The sequence below is a fragment of the Carcharhinus amblyrhynchos genome, chromosome 3, assembly GCF_965287045.1.
Source record: "Carcharhinus amblyrhynchos chromosome 3, sCarAmb.v2.hapA, whole genome shotgun sequence".
NCBI lineage: Eukaryota > Metazoa > Chordata > Chondrichthyes > Carcharhiniformes > Carcharhinidae > Carcharhinus > Carcharhinus amblyrhynchos.
The window spans coordinates 56,477,888-56,499,766 of record NC_137326.1 but is presented as its reverse complement, the minus strand read 5'-3'; the positions used below and the strand labels follow the sequence as shown (position 1 = coordinate 56,499,766).

Sequence of the window (21,879 nt, the reverse complement as noted above, 5' to 3'; positions counted from 1 at the left end):
GGGACCTCTGCTGTTTGTGATATATATAAATGATTTGGAAGAAGATGTAGCTGGTCTGATCAGTAAGTTTGCGGACGATGCAAAGATGGCTGGAGTTGCGGATAATGATGAACATTGTCGGAGAATACAGCAGGATATAGATAGGCTGGAAAATTGGGAGAAATGGCAGATGGAATTTAATCCAAATAAATGAGAAGTGATGCATTTTGGTAGATCTAATGCTATACAATAAATGGCAGAACTATCAGGAGTATAGACACACAGAGGGATCTGGGTGTGCAAGTCCACAGATCCTTAAAGGTGGAAGCACAGGTGGAAAAGGTGGTAAAGAAGGCATATGGCATGCTTGCCTTTATAGGAAGGCAAGCATGCCATATGCTTGCCTTCCTATAAAGGCATGTGATGTTGCAGTTATATAGAATGTTGGTTAGGCCACATCTGGAATACTGCGTCTAGTTCTGGTCACACTACCGGAAGGACATGCAGGCTTTGGAGAGAGTACAGAAAAGGTTTACCAGGATGTTGCCTGGTATGGATGGTATTAGCTATGAGGTGATGGTCTAGTTAGGAACACATGATCGGTGCAGGCTTTGAGGGCCGAAGGGCCTGTTCCTGTGCTGTATTGTTTTTTGTTCTGTGACATCCTGACCAATCTCCACTGAAAAGAACAGTCACTCAGAAGGTTCAAGAGATTAGGTTCTTACCAGCAGGGGGAAGCTCATATTCCACTTCAAGGACCACCCGTTCCCCCACGTTTTTCAATAGGCTGATAATCTCATTGTGCCGTAGTTTGGTCAGGTTGATCCCATTAACGGACTTGATGTAATCTCCAATGTTCAGCTGGTCGCTCCTACAAGGGGCAAGTGGAAATTCAGGCTGGTGAGAAGTTGCTGGCACCAGATGGTTATGAATGCATGGATGACAAACCTGCACAGGGTTCCTCACACGGTGAGCTCTAAGATTCATTCATCACATCAGCTGGATAGAGGATTCCCAGCTCAACCTCTGGGCCAGAGGTAAATCTCTGGATCCACAGGCCTGAATGAAAATCTGAGGCCTGCCCTGATGACATTTGGAAACTCTCCAGGTCTGCAAGTCTAAGTAAATATCTCTGGGTTTCCCTTTGAGATTTGACTAACTCAGTTGACAGCTATTGAAGAAGAAATTAATGAATGTGCAATGAAGAGCAGTTAAGCTTCCCGATGATGCACAGTAAGAAGTCTGACAACACCCACCAACACTGATGGCGCACTGACAGAATACCGTAAGAGGCCATTCCTCAGCTCAGAAATTTTCTCATATGCTCTTGAAAGGGAAAATCTGACTATCATCCAAGTTCATCCAAAAGATCAGGACATTAACATCCACAGATCTTGCAATCATAAAAGCTCTTTTTACCACTACAGGAGCTGACTTCACAACTAATAAGCTTCTGTAATGGAGGCAAAGGAGATGTCTAATTTGTACACTGAGGGTTACACACAAGTAGACAAGCAGATAAATCATCAGATCAACTGTTTAAGGTCTTGGTTGTTGGGGGCGGGGGAAGTGGTGGTAAAATTGGCCAGGATACTGGGGAGAACCTCTTTGCCCTTCTTTGTGTTAAACAGGACTTACTGAGAGAGAAGAGGAGCTCAATTTACAGAAATGGTTGAAGATTCAGCATTGGGATCTCACTCAGAAGGGTCAATGAGTAAATTCACTGCTTATTCAGTTATTGAATTATTTACAACATGGATCATGGCCAGCGCTGAATTCTCTGAGCTTATCAAGAGCAGCAGTGGGAAGTGGGGAGAGGGTGGATTTAATTAATCTCGAGGTCTATAGGACAGAAATATGCGAGTAATCAACCTGACTCTGACTGTTATATATTGCCATTTGTGGATAGTATGAGGGATACTGGTGCATGTACAGGCCATTCAGCCCCTCAAGCCCATTCTAGTGCTCAGTTAGATCTTGGCTGCTCTGTGCCACAGCTCCATTTCCATTAAATGCATAACTGACTGGTTGTGATGCCTCCTGCAGGGGAATATCCTGGTGTCACTCCTCCAAGTTCAGAGATGAGAAATGGGTTCCTTCAATAGCACCTTCCAAATCTGCAACCTCTACCACCTCAGAGGAGATGCATGGGAAGACCATGGGAAGTTCCCCTCCCAAGTCACTCACCACTATTTCTTGGAAATATATCCATGTTCCTTCACTGTAGGGTCAATATTGTAGAACTTCCTCCCTAACAGCACTCTGGATGTACCTACAACACAGGGGCTGCAGTGGTTCAAGATGGCAGCTCACCACCTCCTTTTCAAGGGCAACTAGGGATGAGCAATAAATTCTGGCTTTGCCAGCACCCCCGCCATTTAGTGAAAGAAAAAATAAAAAGTCACTGGGGGAATGACACTGATGTAATCTGTATCTCAGCTCCAGGGAAATGGGAAGAGAAATGGAGGAATAATTTAAAACAGGAATTGGCTTCTCTCCACCTGACTATTGCAGAAAGGTCTAAAAAAAGAGCAATCAAGCATTTAATTAAATTCAAACTGTTTTCAATGATAAATTGATTGAAGAGTTTTTGTTTCAGCGGATCCAGTGCTCAGCACAAAGTGAAGGAGGAAGAGGAGATTGGACCAGAGTTCCCCATTACTAATCAAAATACTTCGATGCTGCAGGTTGTACAACAACAATAAACGGCCTGAGGATTCTCAACACTGGGGGGAAGCTGAACATGTAACAGACATCCACATGAAACAAGTTAATCTGGAGGAGGAGTGTGTGATTTGAGAATTTTTGCTTTACTCTGTTATTTTATTCCAGCCTCCTTCTTTTCTGCCATAGGTGCTCACTCCTCCCATGGTGCAATTCACCCAAACATCCACCCTCCCATGATTCAGTTCATCCAGACATCCACCCCTCCCATGATTCAGTTCATCCAGACATCCACTCCTCCCATGATTCAGTTCATCCAGACATCCACCCCTCCCATGGTGCAATTCACCCAAACATCCACCCCTCCCATGATTCAGTTCATCCAGACATCCACTCCTCCCACGATTGAGTTTACCCGACGTCAACTCTTCCCGTGATTCTATTCACCCAGATGCTCACTCATCCCTTGGTGCAATTAACAAATTGGCCCTCAATTATTCTCCTCTTAATCTGGTTTCCAACGGGGGTACCGTAAGCATAGACATGGGTCAAGGGTGGAGTAGGAAAAACACATTGTTAAGATGGTGGCGTGGGCTCGTTGGGCTGAAGGGCCCGTTTCCCGTGCTGTGTTGTTCTTTGTTCTTTGTTCTCACCCAGACGCTCACTCATCCCATGATTCAATTCACCCAGACACTCACTCATCCCATGATTCAATTCACCCAGACACTCACTCATCCCATGGTGCAATTCACCCAGAAGCTCACTCATCCCATGATTCAATTCACCCAGAAGCTCACTCATCCCATGGTGCAATTCACCCAGACATTCACTCATCCCATGGTGCAATTCACCCAGACACTCACTCATCCCATGGTACAATTCAACCAGACACTCACTCATCCCATGGTGCAATTCACCCAGACATTCACTCATCCCATGGTGCAATTCACCCAGACGCTCACTCATCCCATGGTGCAATTCACCCAGACGCTCACTCATCCCATGGTGCAATTCACCCAGAAGCTCACTCATCCCATGGTGCAATTCACCCAGAAGCTCACTCATCCCATGGTGCAATTCACCCAGACGCTCACTCATCCCATGGTGCAATTCACCCAGACACTCACTCATCCCATGGTGCAATTCACCCAGACGCTCACTCATCCCATGGTGCAATTCACCCAGACACTCACTCATCCCATGGTGCAATTCACCCAGACACTCACTCATCCCATGGTGCAATTCACCCAGATGCTCACTCATCCCATGGTGCAATTCACCCAGACGCTCACTCATCCCATGGTGCAATTCACCCAGACGCTCACTCATCCCATGGTGCAATTCACCCAGACGCTCACTCATCCCATGGTGCAATTCACCCAGACACTCACTCATCCCATGGTGCAATTCACCCAGACACTCACTCATCCCATGGTGCAATTCACCCAGACACTCACTCATCCCATGGTGCAATTCACCCAGACACTCACTCATCCCATGGTGCAATTCACCCAGACACTCACTCATCCCATGGTGCAATTCACCCAGATGCTCACTCATCCCATGGTGCAATTCACCCAGACACTCACTCATCCCATGGTGCAATTCACCCAGACACTCACTCATCCCATGGTGCAATTCACCCAGATGCTCACTCATCCCATGGTGCAATTCACCCAGACACTCACTCATCCCATGGTGCAATTCACCCAGACGCTCACTCATCCCATGGTGCAATTCACCCAGACACTCACTCATCCCATGGTGCAATTCACCCAGACACTCACTCATCCCATGGTGCAATTCACCCAGATGCTCACTCATCCCACGGTGCAATTCACCCAGACACTCACTCATCCCATGGTGCAATTCACCCAGACACTCACTCATCCCATGGTGCAATTCACCCAGACACTCACTCATCCCATGGTGCAATTCACCCAGATGCTCACTCATCCCATGGTGCAATTCACCCAGACACTCACTCATCCCATGGTGCAATTCACCCAGACGCTCACTCATCCCATGGTGCAATTCACCCAGACCCTCACTCATCCCATGGTGCAATTCACCCAGACACTCACTCATCCCATGGTGCAATTCACCCAGATGCTCACTCATCCCACGGTGCAATTCACCCAGACACTCACTCATCCCATGGTGCAATTCACCCAGATGCTCACTCATCCCATGGTACAATTCACCCAGACACTCACTCATCCCATGGTGCAATTCACCCAGACACTCACTCATCCCATGGTGCAATTCACCCAGACACTCACTCATCCCATGGTGCAATTCACCCAGACACTCACTCATCCCATGGTGCAATTCACCCAGAATCTCACTCATCCCATGGTACAATTCAACCAGACGCCACTCCTCCCATGGTACGGGCTATGCCAGGCATGCTCCTCCAGTGCACTAGCCAACTGAGTGTTCTTCACAGGCAAGCTGAGAGCAGGGGAGTCGGCTATCAGAGAGAGATTCTCCAGCCTCTTTGTAGTTCATTGATGTTTTGCTCATGTTTTGAATGCTTGCCGCTCTCTTTTTCTCTCTCCAGGGTGAACCACTGCCAACATAATAAAAACTTGCTAACTGGGCACGGGTTTGGAGAATGGGAACAGGGGTCACCTGATTCTCCACCTGCATTCCTATCACCTGAGATCCTGCAGTGGGAGCTGAGCCTCAATCTGTCTCTCCTTTGGGAAATTGCTTGGCTTTAAGAGGGAGACTGGAGTGGGCCATGAACTCACACCCACTGACTCATTCATGGCACAGATACCCTGTGAGCTGTGAGAGTCAGCAGAGGCCCAGTCGGTCACAACTTACCCTCTGAGTCACCAAATTGTGGATTGAAATCCCACGATGGCCGGGGGCAAATAAAGCTGGGATGTTGCTGAGGGAGCATGCACCCTCAGAAGTGCCATTTTCAAACGAGACTTTAAACTGAGACCTCGAGTTGCATTTCATATGCCCTACTCAGCATGCTTTTGGGGGGGGCGGGGGAAGATATACAACAGGGCAAATGCCCACCCACCCCTGAGCTCAACATCTTAGTATGAGGTATAGGAGCCAAAATTGACAGCCACTTGGCATATTTAATTAGACAATTAAGCATCCATTAGATAATTAAGCATCAATTTTCCCTGATAATACGCTGCCCACACCACATAATATTTGTCATAGGTAGCAGAGCATGAGCGGATTTTAAATAAAATCTCCAAAGGTCTGAAAGGAAGGGGATGTTCTATCTTTGAGGGCCTCCCTTTGTGGATCGGAGCGTTGCTCCCCTAATTTAAACCTCCCCTGTCTTCCAACTGCCTGCAGCTTTAAACACCCCATGCCCCCTGTCACCCCTCCTTGACTAATATCCCAGGCTTACCTGTTTCGAGAAATCCGTTGTTCCTTCTTCTTCCCTGGCAGTGCTCACTAATGCATCCTTTACGCATCAGGGGCTAGTGGGAGTTATCAGATAATTGGACTGGCCAGTAACTCCTGAGTATGGAACTTCCTCCTGCAGCAGACACTGAGGAACACCATCACTTGGAAGTTCCCCTCCAATCCACTCACCATCCTGACTTGGAAATATATCACCATTCCTTCACTGTCACCTGGTCAAGATCCTGGAATTCCCTCCCTAACAGCACTGTGGGTGTACCTAAACCACATGGACCGCAATGGTTCAAGAAGGCAGCTCACCAGCACCTTTTCAAGGGCAATTAGGGATGGGCGAATTGCTGATCTCACCAGCAGCATATGCGTGCCAGGAAAGAATACGTTTTAAAATCTCACCCATTCCTTGTTCAGCCCATCCACAGCATATTAATGGCTTTGGTTCAGCTCCACATCAACTTTTCTTCTAGATGTGGGTGAGCCAGCTGCGGCAACCACCCCCCACACTATCCCTATAATATTCAACCCATTAAATATTCAAAATGACCAGAGTTGTCCATGCTGTTCACACCAGCACCTGGAGCTGATACAGGTACTGCCCAATCCACTCTGCATGTCATCAGAAACAAGAATTCACCTTCTTCTGCATCTATCTGAATCCTACCTGTGGGATAGGACACTCCACATGTGCTTCAGACAAGAAACTGTTATGCATTATTACCCTATTATTATAAAAGAAAAAGCAATGCGGATGTAAAATCAAGTTCCAAATCGCATATAACAATGGAATCAATTGATTCTCTGCCTCACCTGGCCGCTAACCCTCCAGGTCGTAGGTTAGAAACTCGTGGCTTGCCATCTTTGTCAGTCCCACCGGATATTGTCAGCCCTAGAGTGCAGCCTTCTCTCTTGATGAGTTCCACCACCGTGACTCCCTTCAGCTCCTCTGTTAGTGGAGACACAGACAACGATATATACACTGGTGTTTGACTGTCTCACCCGCAATCAGGCCCACCAATTCATAAGACACTGAACTAGCCCAGTTAACCCACTGTGCTCTTTGAATTAGAACCATTCACTTTGGTCTGAATATCCAATTCCTTTTTGAAAGCTAGAGGATGCAGTAGCATGATGGTATTGTCACTAGACTAGTAGTCTACGAACCCAGGGTAATGCTCTGGGTTCTTGGGTTCAAATCCTACCACGGCGGAAGGTGAAATTTGAATTCAAATTAAAAAAATATGGAATTAAAAGTCTAATGATGACCATGAAACCATTGTCAATTGACATAAAAACCTATCTGATTCATTAATGTCCTTTAAGGAAGGAAATCTGCCATCTTTACCTGGTCTGACCTACATGTAATCCACACCAATTCTTAAATGCCGCAGAGATGGGCAATAAATGTTGGCCCAGCCAACGATGCTCATATCTCATCAACGAATAAAAAAATTAGTATTGAATCTGCTTCTCCCAACCTTTCAGGTACATTCCAGAGTATAATACCTCACTGCATTAAAAAACTAATTCTCTCATCTACCCTCTCGAGCTTTTGCTGATTATCTGCTCAGATTAGAGCACTGTTCACATTGCACCAAGCCAGTAATAAAGAGATCAAATATTCTGGTCTAAAAACAGATTGGCAACTATACCTGAGAACGCGGAGCAGTCTCCTGCTTTTCACCTCTTGCACTTGAATGAAAATCAAATACCAAACAGAACACTCAATGATCTGACATTGCCAGATACTTCTGGAACTCTGCACCAAAGATGGCAGATACTGGAAATACTCAGCAGGAGGGACAGCTTCTGCTCAGAGAGGAACTGAGCTAATGGTTCAGGTCAACATTTGCAATTTGAACTCTATTAACCTTTCCACAGATGCAGCCTGGCCTGCCTGAGGAATTGCAGCAATTCCTGGCTTTGTTTAAAGTCTCTGCACCTCTATTATCAAGTCAGGCAGCAGGACCCGGGCTCTGACTTTCTACAATCAGTCAATGTGCAGCTTAGAGAGCTGCACCATTGCCAAAGGTAAAATAAACTCAGGCCACACAGCTCACCAAGTGCTGCAAAGACACAGATTGCCCAGAGATGGAACCCAGTGTCTCAGGGTGGCATCCACTGTGCCCTCCATAAAATCTATGCCAAAAACAGGCACTGACACAAGATATGATGCCGTACCATCCACAACGTCCACTTGCTGACATGATGAGTTCAGAGTTCAGAGCAAGTGCAAGGGAGGGAGAGCAGTTGGACAGGACATTGATATCCCGACCCTACTTCACACTCCCATCCCATCTCATGTCCCCAACAACTCTCCAGCCAGTTGTAGGTCCTCCATTGTGGTTTTTCTTTGCCCTTGTTTCACTCCGAGGATGATCTGTTGTCTATCAGTCAGTGAATCCTGGGCCTAACCTCGGCTCTCAGTCAGTCAGTGATCCCCAACTCAATCCCCACCTCGCCACCTGATCAAATCTCTGGTTTGTGCCCCTGCCACCCAACCTCCTCCTGTCCCCCACCCAGTCAGCCATGTCAACCCTCTCCACTGAGTGCAGCATCTACTCAGTGGCTCGGGGGCTAGTGCCCTGAGGAATGGGAAGCTGAGGTAAGGATGGAACACTTGGTACTACATCGAAATCTACTCCCTACCTGGTATGCTCTGCCTCCTCGAGCACACGGTCGTTTCTGCTGCAGCCGTTTCTTTCCTCCCCTTTGCGTAAGGACCGTCATCTACAAGTAAAATCACAAGGCTGGAGTTAGACAATAATTCACAGCCTGGCAGAGATTTCAGTGCCACCTGTTCTGCTTCCATGTTCACACCTTCCATCCCATTTGTGCCGCAGTGAGCTGTTGCAAGCAGAGCTCTCCCAAACTATGTTCATAGCAGAGTCTGTGAGCCCTCACTCACTTACAGTCATGCAGCAGGGACACATCTGGCCAGCTGTGGCTCAACTTGCCAGCAACCTCTCCTCCTAATCAGATGGTCACGTGCTCCAGCCCCACAGCGATGAATGGAGGGCAAAATCCCGGCTGCAGTGTCCCACCTAGAGAGTGCTGCGCTGTTGGAGGTGCTGCCTTCTGCATGAGGTGCTGAGCACAGCCTGGCTCAACCCTCTCAGTTATTTGCTCACACAGCAATGTCCCAAACAGAATGTGATGACGACCAGCTAATCTGATAAACTTTCATTTATATCACAATTTCCAGACATCTAAAGTGTTTTACCACCAATTAAACTTTTTTTTTTGAAATTTGCGGGAATGTAGGACACACAGCAGCCAATTTACACTTAGCAAACTTACCAGAAATAGCAACTTGACAATGGCCAGATAATCTGCTTTCCTCTTGTGACATAGAGGAAGAAATATTGGCCAGGGCACTGGGGGTATCTCCCCCTCTCTACTTCAAAATAATTCCACAACAACTTCTTAGAAGCAGGCAGGGCCGCGGTTTAATAACTCATCTGAAAGGCAGCACCTCTGGCAGTGCAGCACTCCCTCATTACTACACCAGGACAGGTGAACAGAGTAGGTAAGACATATGGAACACTTGCCTTCATCAGTTGTGGCAAAGAATATAAGAGCAGGGAGGTTGTGTTGGAGCTGTACAAAACTTGGCCACAGCTGGAGTACTGTATGCAGTTCTGGTCACCTCGGCACAAGAAGAATGTGATTGCACTGGCGAGAGTGCAGAGGAGATTCACCAGGCTGTTGCCCGGGGTGGAGGATTTGAGCAATGAAGAGAGGCTGGAAAGGCTCCGGTTGTTTTCTTCAGAGCAGGGAAGGCTGATGGGGACCTGATTGAGGTTATAAGATTATGCGGGATATGGACAAGGTGGCTAGGAAGCAGCTGTTCCCCTTGGTTGAAGGGTCAATAATGAGGGGCATAATCTTAAGATGAGGAGCAGGATGTTTGGGGGGGATTTGAGAAAAGAATTTTTCAACCAGAGGGTGGTAGAAGCCTGACGTGCGCTGCCTGGGAGAATAGTATAGGTGAGAAACCTCACAACTTTTAAAAAATACATGGATGAGCACTTGAAAAGTAATAACATTCAAGGCTGTGGGCCAATGCTGGAAAGTGGGACTTGTGTAGATTTAGTGTAGTTTTGTCGGTGCAGAGTCAATGGGCTAAAGGTCCTCTTCTATTCTTTATGACACTATTTGATAAACCTTGGCTTGGCACCTCATCCAGAAACTGAGAGCCAGCTTGATTCAGAGGCTGCACTGTGTCCAGGAGATTGCAAAAAGGAAGTTGCCTCTACTTTAATGATAAAACCTCACTTTGCTCTGCAGAATGGTCAGAGCTTTCCTTTCTCTCATAGCCACTCAGCCAAGTAGAGAAATTAAGTTCTCTCACAGCAAAAACTACTCACTCATGGATTTTATGTGTGTCTGAGTGCTTTTCCTTTTGCTTTCCATAAAGGGACGGGTGACACCAACTCTCCTGGAGAAAATGAAAGGACAGTCTGGTATGAGGATGCAGCCAGGACTCTGAGAGCATGGGTGTGTGTGGGTGGCAGGACAAGGTGGTCCATAAAGAGATGGAATACTTTTCTTTCTTGGGTAAGGTATTGAATATAAAAGCTGGGGTGTAATGATGGGTCCGTGTAAAATGCTGGTCAGTTGGAATTTTGATTTCAGTTCTGGTCACCACATTACAGGAAGGATAGAGGAGATTTACAAGAATGTTGCCAGGGCTTGTAAACTGCAGTTATGGGGAGAGAATGGAAAGGCTAGTGTCTCTTAAATTCATTGGGGGATGTGTGCGCAGCTTGCTAACTCGGCAGTCCCTAACTGTCCCCCATAATTTCAGAAGGCATTTGAGACGCAATCACATTTCTGTGGATCTGGAAACTAGACGAGGTCATTCATGAACCAGATGGGTTTTTACGACAATCAACAATGGTTTCATTGTCATTATTAAACTTTTAAATCTAGTGACAATACCATCACCTACTGCCTCCTTTTCATTAGGGTGGATGTGATTGGCATCACATCCACAAACATCCACTCCCTCTACCACTGACGCTCAGTAGCAGCAGTCTGTATTATCTACAAGATGCACTGCAGCAATTCACCAAAGATCTTTAGACAGCAGCTTCCAAACCCATGACCACTTCTATCTAGAAGGACAACAGCAACAAATAAATGGGAACATCACCACCACACTTTCCTCTTCAACCACTCACCATCCTGGCTTGCAAATATATCGCTGATCCTTCGCTGTCATTGAGTCAAAATCCTGGAATTCTCTCCCTAACAGCATTGTGGGTCAACCCACAGCAGGCAGACTGCAGCGTTTCAAGAAGAGGCTCACCGCCACCTTCTTAAGAGTAATTAGGGATGGGTAATAAATGTTGGGCAACCAGTGACACCCATGTCCCACAAATGAATGAAAAGAAAAACAAACTGAGGTGTACAAACAATGAGGGGTCTAGAATTAGAGGAAAGACTTGTTTCCCCTAGCTGAGGGTTCAATTATCAGGGGGCATAGATTTAAGGTGATTGGTAGAAGGAATAGAGGGGACATGAGGAAAAGTGTTCATACCCAGAGGGTGATGGGCACCTGGAATTTATTAATTTGGTGGTTGTCACTGAAACAATCAACTCATTTAAAAGGTCCCTGTATCTGCAAGGCGACAGAGCAAATGCAGGAAAGTGGGATTAAAATGAGGGGTTAGTTTCTTTTTCTTCTGTCTTGGTCAAGGCAGACAGGGTGGGCTGAATGACCACTTTCAGCATGGTAACTTTTCTATGGTTCTACGGTTTAGCTAGGGCTGTGAGGGGGTTTGATACCAGGGATGTGAGAGTGGGCTGGAGTAGGGAGGTGCTGTCAGTGATGTGAGAGCAGGAGAGCGGTACTGCACATGCACAAGATTTAAGGGATCAAGTTGCAGGTACAGCAGCGTCCCAGCAGCATTTGATATGGGATATGGCACAGTGGCATCAAATACAGAACAGTCCTGTAAAATAGGGGGTGGTTGGTCATGTCGGGAAAGAGAGGGAATGTATGTGGTGATATGTGAAATATTTTGGCCACCACTAGATGGAGTAAGGGTTCCAGGTGGTGATCACGGGCCCAGCTGCTACCATAGAACTTGATTTTGGCAGTGAGATAGACCCTCCAGAACGTAGTGCATTTGAGATTCACTTACAGATGTGAGCAGAGGCGCTGAACCTGAGAAAATACATTGTGTAAAATCCTCCAAATGATGATGTGGAGCTACATCATTATTCTAGTTCCTGGAGAACACCAATAAATGGCGATAACCCGAGGACATCCTTTCGGAAAGGTAACGACAATGAGGTGAAGCTTGCTGAGTCATAGCAGCTAACAAATCCAATTCACCAATCTTTACTTAGCAGCATTGATTCCTTATTGATTTTTGGTCCTGATTGACCGATATAATGGATGAAAACTCAGGACATGCAAATGTTGTTTGTACTTTGGAGGGCTGTTTGACAAAGTGGAAAGGATTGACAATCTCACGGTCTCCTGTTGTGTGCCCAAATATCTGTATCCCACCCGACAGTCTGATAGAATAGGAGGATTCCCATCCCCATCCCACATCCCAGGGAATGAGCGGGGAAGAGACACCCACACCCAATTAATGGAAGTATATCAGCCCAGAGACCGCAGCCAGACCTCAGGTCCTCACTAGCCAGGACAGTCTGGTTTGACGCAGAGGAGAGAATGCTATGACTAAGACAAAGTACATTTCTATCCAGATGATAACATGGTAACAGGCACTCAAGTAGTCAGATTAAATCAGGTTAATGAACCCATTAAAATACAAACAAAGCACTGGGGTTCATTGCCGGAGGGAAAGCATTGAATTTCAGAGATGTTTCAACTAGTATACTTTGGTTAAAACACACTTAGAATACTGTGATCAGTTCTAGTCTCCATGCATTGCGGAAGCCATACATCAATTTATACTGCCTGATGTGTACTGCTAGGACGCAATGAAGCAGTCTTGTTGAAGTTACAAGGAAGTCCTGAACCATGTACATAAAATGTCCTCACTGTGTTAAGGGCTGTGGGTTTTAAACAAAAAGAAAAAAGACGTGGGCTTGAATTTTACTGCCCCGTGTGCCATGGGAATTGGAGTGGGTAAGGGCAGAACAAGGGAAGATCCATTTACCTTGGATCTCCAATGGATGGGGTTTCAGGATGAGTGAGGCCGTAAAATCCAACTCATGGTTTGTACACGTAGATTCAAAATAACAATAACAAGTTTATTGTCGGAGCTGTTGCCTGTATGGAGTAGAAAATAAAACTAAACCCTGGCTTGTGAAACACCCCAATAATGTCACCATCAAATCATGTGTATGGCTCCTACAGCAATCGTGTAATCACTTAAGTATTTAACACTACATATTTATAGCAGAGGGTAAAGGTATGGAGAGGACCTCATATTAGGTCCTCGCATATTGTTACCAATCTCTAGATTGGCCTTAGTTCAAGATCATATTCCTGTTTCTATCCCCATGTGGGAGTGACTGTACTCAGTCCCATGTTAACTCTTTAGGTACCAGATCCTTCTACTAACAGAAGATTCACATGAATAATACCAGAACACAAGAGGAAATATTTATCAGGAAAGGCTGAGCAAGCTGGAGTTCTTTCCTCTAGAAAGATTGAGGTTTGGAGATCTGTAAGATGATGAAGGAGTTTGATTGGGTGGACAAGATTTCCACTTAGGGGGAGGCCAAAACTGGAAGGCAGCTCATTCCTGGTAAATCCAAGACTAGATTTACAGAGAGAACAATAAGAATATGGCAAGAAGTGGCTCATAGATGAAGCTGAAGTAAATAGTACAGATGAAGTTAAGGGGGAGATAGATAAAATTAAGAAGGAGAAAGTTACAGAAGATTGTGGTGATAGGATCAGATAAAGAGAGACAGTAGGAGGCTCATGTACAACATAAACTCCAGCATTAATAAATCTGTTTCTATAGTGTGAACTCTATAAAGTTCACCAAAGATTTTTTAACTAGTTTCTAGATTAGGAATCAGACTTGAGCTAAAATCAATGGCCAGGGGCTATTGAAAATACATGGCCGATGTGATCACACTGATAGGTTTGCAGGGATAGCTTTAATTTCATTATTATCTCAAAGGTCAAAAAGTGACTGACGCATAGTCCCCAAGGCAATGTCCCAGTCTACCTCAGGAAGAGGAATATAGGAACACAGAACTCGAGCAGTAGGAGGAGGCCATTCAGCCTTATGAACCTGCTCCATCCTGCACTAAGATCATGGCTGATCTATTGTGGTCTCAACTCCACTTTCCCGCTTGCCCCTAATCCCTTTACTCTCTTGTCAATCAAAAGCCCATCTAACTCAGCCTTGAATAATTTCACTGACCCAGCCTCCACTGGGGAAGAAAATTCCACATAGTCACCACCCTCTGAGAGAAACAGACCCTCCTGTATGATCCAGCTCCAATTTTAATGTTACTTCCCCTCATCCTTGATAACCTAGGTGGGTTGTGAAATTTAGCACAAATACAGAAGATCTAACAGATTAGTTGGAGATCTGGCTCACTGGCCAGTGAAAATCCTTTTTTTGCCTTTATTATTTCATGGAATGTGGGCAAAGAATAAAGAAAATTACAGCACAGAAACAGGCCCTTTGGCCCTCCAAACCTGCACCGACCACGCTACCTGACTTAACTAAAACCCCCTACTCTTCCGGGGACTACATCCCTCTATTCCCATCTCATTCATGTACTTGACAAGACGCACCTTAAAAGTCACTACAGTATCTGTTTCCATTACCTCCCCCGGCAATGAGTTCCAGGCATCCACCAAGCTCTGTGCAAAAAATCTGCCTCATACATCTCTTTTAAAACTTGCCCCTCGCAACTTATGTCCCCTAGTAATTGACTCTTCCATCCTGGAAAAAAGCTTCTGACTATCCACTCTGTCCATGCCTCTTACAATCTTGTAGACTTCTATCAGGTCTCCCTTCAACCTCCATCACTCCAGTGAGAACAAACCAAGTTTCTCCAACCTCTCCTCATAGCTAATGCCCTCTATACCAGGCAACATCCTGGTAAATCTTTTCTGTACCCTCTCTAAAGCCTCCGTAGTGTGGCGACCAGAATTGAACACTATATTCCAAGTGCGGACTCATTAAGATTCTGTAAAGCGTCAACATGACTTGCCAATTTTTAAACTCAATACCCCGGCCAATGAAGGCAAGCATGTCTTATGTCTTCTTGACTACCTTCTCCACCTGCATTGCCACTTTCAATGACTTGTGTACATGTACACCCAGACCCCTTTGCCTATCAATATTCCTAAGGGTTCTGTTATTTACTGTATAAAACTGTATACTGTATGGTTACTGCCATTTACATCACTAGCAAGTACCAGCATCTGGTGCCTTATCTTTAATTGTCCTTGAACTGAATAATGTCTTGGACCATTTCAGTGGTCAGTTAAGAGTGAATCACATTACTGTGGGTCTGGAGTCACATGTAGGCCAGACCAGGTAAGGACAGCAGATTTCCTTCATAAGAACATAATAAGAAATAGGAGCAGGAGTAGGCCATCCAGCCCCTCGAGCCTGCCCCGCCATTCAATAAGATCATGGCTGATCTGTCGCTGCTCAGTTCCACATTCCCGCCCTCTCCCCATAACCCTTAATCCCCTTGCCTATCAAAAACCCATCAACCCGCGTCTTAAAAATATTGAGCGAGGCAGCCTCCACCACTTCAATGGGCAGAGAATTCCAGAGATTCACCACCCTTTGAGTGAAGAAGTTCCTCCTCAACTCCGTTCTAAACCGCCCCCCTTTATCCTGAGGCTGTGCCCTCTAGTCCTACTGTCCTTTCTGAGCGGGAAGAGCCTCTCCACCGCTATCCTATCCATCCCATTCAACATCTTATACGTCTCAAGGAGATCTCCCCTCATTCTTCTAAACTCTAACGAGTACAAGCCTAGTTTGTTCAGCCTCTCTTCATAGTTCAACCCCCTCAACTCTGGAATCAGCCTAGTGAACCTCCTCTGCACTCCCTCCAAGGCCAAAATATTCTTGCGTAAGTGTGGCGCCCAAAACTGCACACAGTACTCCAGCTGCGGCCTCACCAGTGCCCTGTACAGTAGCAGCAAGACCTCCCTACTTTTATATTCAATCCCCCTAGCTATGAAGGCCAGCATCCCATTCGCCTTCCTGACCACCTGCTGCACCTGCAGGCTGGGTTTTTGCGACTCATGCAGAAGGACCCCGAGGTCCCTCTGCACCGTCGCCTGCTGCAGTTTTTCGCCCCGTAAGTAATAGTCCTTCCTACCATTATTCCTACCAAAGTGGACAACTCACACTTGCTAACATTAAATTCCATTTGCCAGTTCCTGGCCCATTCGCCCAGTCTATCTAGATCCTTCTGCAGACTCTCCACACCCTCCGCGCAATTTGCCATTCCACGTCCTTAAAGGACGTTAGCAAACCAAATGGGTTATTATGGCATTGCAGAACTAGCTTTATATTCCTGTTTGATGTGTCAATGCCTTATTTGGGAGATGACTTGGATGGTCACATGATAATAGCGGCCACCTTAGTTCCGGCAAAAAGGGGAAGGAGATGAGAGAGGAAAAAGAAACCTCAACACTGGGAGAGAGAGACTAACAAGCATAGCCATTGAGCCACTACAATGAACCAGACTGAAAAAGGGCCACACCACAGTTCCTGTTGCAAGATGTTTCACTAAGGAGTCTAGAGCTTGTATGGTTGAACATAACCACTTTATGCCTCTCCAAGCTACAACCCTGTATGGGTGCTGTCTCTATCCTGGCACCTTCCAAACTCTACTACAATCTACAATCATACTACCCAAGGATGGGTTAGTAAATTTGCTGATGATACCAAGATTGGTGGAATAGTGGATGAGGTGGAGGGCTCTTGTAGACTGCAAAGAGACATTGATAGGATGCAGAGCTGGGCCAAAAAGTGGCAGATGGAGGTTAACCCTGATAAGTGTGTGGTGATTCATTTTGGGAGGACAAACTTGAATGCGGATTACAGGGTCAATGGCAGGGTTCTGAGGAATGTGGAGGAACAGAGAGATCTTGGGGTTCATATCCACAGATCTCTGAAGGTTGCCACTCAGATGGATAGAGCCGTGAAGAAGGCCTATAGTGTGTTAGCGTTTATTAACAGGGGGTTTGAGTTTAAGAGCCGTGGGGTTATGCTGCAACTATACAGGACCTTGGTGAAACCACATTTGGAATATTGTGCCCAGTTCTGGTCACCTCACTATAAGAAGGATGTGGAAGCATTGGAGAGAGTGCAGTTGAGATTTACCAGGATGCTGCCTGGTTTGGAGGGTAGGTCTTATGAGAAGAGGTTGAGTGATCTGGGGCTCGGCACAACATCGAGGGCCAAAGGGCCTGTACGGTGCTGTACTGTTCTATGTTCCATATGTTCAATGACTCTACATCATTCTATGCTCAGTATAGTTCTTCAGTCCTACATTAACTCTTGCTCTGCTGAACATCCCCTTAAATTATAGTTCCTTAAACGAGAACAAAATAAACTCCTTTCCCACTCTCTATCTGATTCCATTTACTAAGTTACCTATGAAAGCAACCTCTAGCAATTCAACCATGGAAGCCATCACAGCTGCAGTGACATCTCTGCAACCTCAAGGCCTTCACTTCAAACAATGCAACACCTTGACTTCAAAACATATTAGGTCTGCACCAACTAATTTAAATTTTTGTTTATAATATTATGTCTTCATCTATAACCTTATGTGTGTATGTGGCAGTAACTTTCTCTTTTTATAGGTAATTCCTGGAGTGATCCATCTATCATCCATTTTGGTAGGAATAACAGCAAAATGGACCATTATTTAAATGGTATAAAATTGCAGCATGCTGCTGTGCAGAGGGACCTGGATGTCCTGGTGCAGAAATCTCGAGGAGTTGGTTTGCAGGCGCAGCAGGTAATTAAGAAGGCAAATGGAATTTTGTCCTTCATTGCTAGAGGAATGTAGCTTAAAAACAGCGAGGTTATGTTGCAGCTGTATAAGGTGCTGGTGAGGCCACACCTAGAGCACTGTGTACAGTTTTGATCTCCTTACTCGAGAAAGGAGGGGGTGTAGAGGAGATTCACTAGGTTAATTCCAGAGTTGAGAGGGTTGGCTTATGAGGAGAGAGTCAGTAAACTGGGCTATACTCATTGGAATTCAGAAGAATGAGTGGAGATCTTTTAGGAACGTATAAGATTATGAAAGAAATAAGATAGAAGCAGGAAGTTGCTTCCACTCTTGGGTAAAACTAGAACTAGGGGGCATTGCCTCAAAATAAGGAGAAGCAGATTTAGGACTGAGTTGAAGAGGAACGTCTTCACACAAAGGATTGTGAATCTGTGGAATTCCCAGCCTAGTGAAGCAGTTGAGGTTACCTTATTGAATGTTTTTAAGGCAAGGATAGATAAATTTTTGACAGTAAAGGAATTAAGGGTTATGGTGAGTGGACGGGTAAGTGGAGCTGAGTCCATGAAAAGATCAGCCATGATCTTATTGAATGGCGGAGCAGGCTCGAGGGGCCAGATGGCCTACTCCTGCTCCTAGTTGTTATGTTCTTATGTTTTTATCATCTGTTCTGTGGTTATTTTACACGCAACTTATCAACACACACATAACATTTACACGATACGCATGCACATACATACATGAATGCTCCACATGCATGCACACAACATGCATGCACACACATACATATGCACGCATGCATACATGCACACATGAAACTAACTTTGATAGAAACATGGAAATTAATGTGGATACCAATGTGGGAATAAAGAAAAATCAAACTTCTATCAAGTATAAATCCTTGGTTAGACAAGAGTAAATTTAAGCAGGTTAAAAAGCTGGTCACAAACTAAAGCAACAATACTAATTGAATAAAGAAAGCACAATATAAAATACTTCTATGAAGACCAATCATAACAAACAGTAGTCAGGGAAACAGTGAGACCTATGGAGAAATGGCTTGATAAACTAGAAGTCTTTAACGTCAAACATTTCCCATCTAAAGAAATATTAACCAATGAAACAGAAGTTGGGGAAAGTACGGAGGTGCAGTATAATATGAGGTATTCCAACAAACAAGTTAACACAGAACTCGGTGCAAGACATCATTAACTGCTGAGTGAGAGTGAGTGAGGGTATTATTCCCGTAGGAATGTTACAGGAATTCTACAGCAGTCTCTTTTCTGGAAATGTCCATCGCAACAGAATACTAAAAGTCCAATCCCGCAAGAATTCTTTCGCTGCAATTAGTGTTTAGACGAGCAATACTAGTCTCAGTTAAAAGGTCACAGTATTCAGCATCGTATTTCACAGGAAGGATCCATCGCATCAACTGCCATAAGCTCCAACAAACAGCTCTCTGAAATAGAATGTACGCTGGCTTTGCTCAGGGTCTGTCTACAGAACAACTACAGGTCATTTATCTTCAAGAGCAATATTCGAAGACAAATTGGATCCAGATTTAATCAATATCATCAGAGCTGAAGATATGGGATCAAATGTCTATGGCGACATTGGCACAAGCCTATAAACCCTGGGAGAATAAGCATTAGGCTCACTGACTGGCTAGGCACACATGATTCCCTCATCAGTTAATACTCTTTCTGAATATGTTTCTTATTCTTATTCCAAATTCTTGATGCTTAAGGTATTTGTTCCAACAAAAGAAGCAGGGCTTCACTCTTCACTGTGACAAGTAGCTCCAGGACAGAACAAACTTGCATTTACACTGTATCTTTCACAACCTCAGCATATCCAAAATGCAATACAACCAATTAGCTATGCAACCAATATGATAGTGACCAGATCGCCTATTTTATTAATGTTGGGTGAGGGACAAATATTGACCAGGGGAATGCCAAGTCCTCTTTTTTAAATTGCCCCATGGCAACATTGACATCCATGATGTGGAGATGCCGGCGTTGGACTGGGGTAAACACAGTAAGAAGTCTCACAACACCAGGTTAAAGTCCAACAAGTTTATTTGCTAGTAAACACACAAGCTTTCGGGGTTTGCCCCTTCGTCAGGTGAGTGGAGAGTTCTCTTCTTGCAACATTAACATCCAACAGAGGGCAGACAAGGGTCTCATTATAACATGCCACTTGAAAGACAGCATCTTTGACAGGGTAACACTCCCTCAGTACTTGAGTTATAGGTGGGTGGCAAGGATGCTACCACTGGGCCCAGGTCTGGTTCACGCTGCTGGTCTTTGATTGCTGACAGGTCATTTGAACCAAGGAAGAAGTTCAATTATTTCTGTGGAGTTTGTGTATGCAAATCAGCCCAGTCCATCGCCAAACACAATATTGACTCCTCTGGCTATTTACAGATTGCTGGCTTGAAGGACCCAAGTTTTCCAGGAACTATCTGTGCCACAGCAAATGCATGACGTGATTGAATTTTTTGGTACTCTGGGAGTTGTGCCTTCTGCCCCTTCAGCTCACTGATACATGTGGAACCTGCGATTATAAAGTACCAACAAATGTCCCCCAAGGTGGTTCACTGTCTGTTCTAGTGTTTCTCTGCCCACCGACTCCAAGCCATCAATCAATTAATACCCAAGTTTGGGGATCTATTATCTATCATTAGGTGTCTTCATAAAACAGGCAATCATCTTTTGGACACGATACTTAACTGAGGTTCCATCTGCCCTCACAGATGGTCATAAAAGATTTGATTTTATTGTGGACAATTCACTTTCCAGCTGCTCTGGTCTCTGTTTGGCCCCAGAAGCTTTTATGTCCAGTATTTTTATTTTGAAATGCTACAAGAATCTTCATTGGAGTTTGTGATATCCCCCAGACCAATGGGCTTGGTATGTATGATTCCACCATGATTGATGTACCTCTAGCCTGTTACTATCTGGACCCTGACCCCAGCTCTCCTACCCCTGGTCTCAGCCTTAGGTTCACTCCAAGCATGACAGCAGCTTTGCCCACCTGTCCCCAAACGCTGACTCTGACACAGGCTCTGTTAAATCATGGGGAAAAGTAAAGAATCAGCCTCTCAAAATTAAAGGGGCCACGTTTTGAGAGAGAGAGAGACAGTGTGAGGTTATGTTCGTTCTTCTGGAGGACTGTCAGTCACCAATCTACTCCATAGAACTATAGAATCCCTATTGTGCAGAAAGAGACCATTTTGGATTGGGGAGTCTCTGGCTAATCCAGCATTTATTGGCCAACCCTTAAAGGAATAGTGACGAGCCACCTTCTTAAATGTTTGCAATCCATGAGGTGTAGGTACACCCACAGTGCTGTTAGGGAAGGTATTCCAGGGTTTTACCCAGTGACAGTGAAGGAATGGCATTCTAAGTCAGTATAGTGAGTGGCTTGGAGGGGAACTTGCAGGTAGTGGTGTTCTCAAATATCTGCAGCCCTTATCCTTTTAGACAGGAGTGATTGCAGATTTGCAAGGTGCTGTCTAAGGAGGCTTGATGAGTTTCTGCAGTGCACATTGTGGATGGTACACACTGCTGACACTATTCATCAGTAGTTGAGGAAGTAAATGTTTGTGGATGGGCTGCTTTGTCCTGGATAGTGTCAAGCTTCTTGTGTATTGTTGAAGTATTTCTATGGCTAGTCCATGAGTGATAACTCGGATACAATATTTATTCTAGGTGTGAAGCAGATTGCGCCAGCACAGCTTAATGAAAGTGAATCTTGTCTGCAATCAGCAGGTTCCAGCTCTACTATTGACTTGAGCACACAATCCATGTCAAAATTCATCACAGTACTGAGGGAATGTGATATTGTTGGAGGTGCCATTATTTAGATGCAATGCTAAACCAAAATGAGTCTGAA

At 45.1% G+C, this 21,879-nt stretch overlaps 1 protein-coding gene across 6 annotated transcripts in view; it reads right to left on the bottom strand.

Annotated features, from left to right (window-relative positions):
• Window positions 1-21,879, bottom strand: part of grip2b (glutamate receptor interacting protein 2b) — a 357,455-nt gene that overhangs the window by 99,142 nt on the left and 236,434 nt on the right. For all 6 annotated transcript variants that reach the window (XM_080184152.1, XM_080184180.1, XM_080184188.1 and 3 more), the window contains exons 2-4: window positions 8,689-8,769; window positions 6,850-6,985; window positions 705-850 (exon numbers count right to left, since the gene is read on the bottom strand). In XM_080184152.1, coding sequence (XP_080040278.1) covers window positions 705-850; window positions 6,850-6,985; window positions 8,689-8,769 — 363 coding nt within the window. The remainder of the gene's footprint in view (window positions 1-704; window positions 851-6,849; window positions 6,986-8,688; window positions 8,770-21,879) is intronic.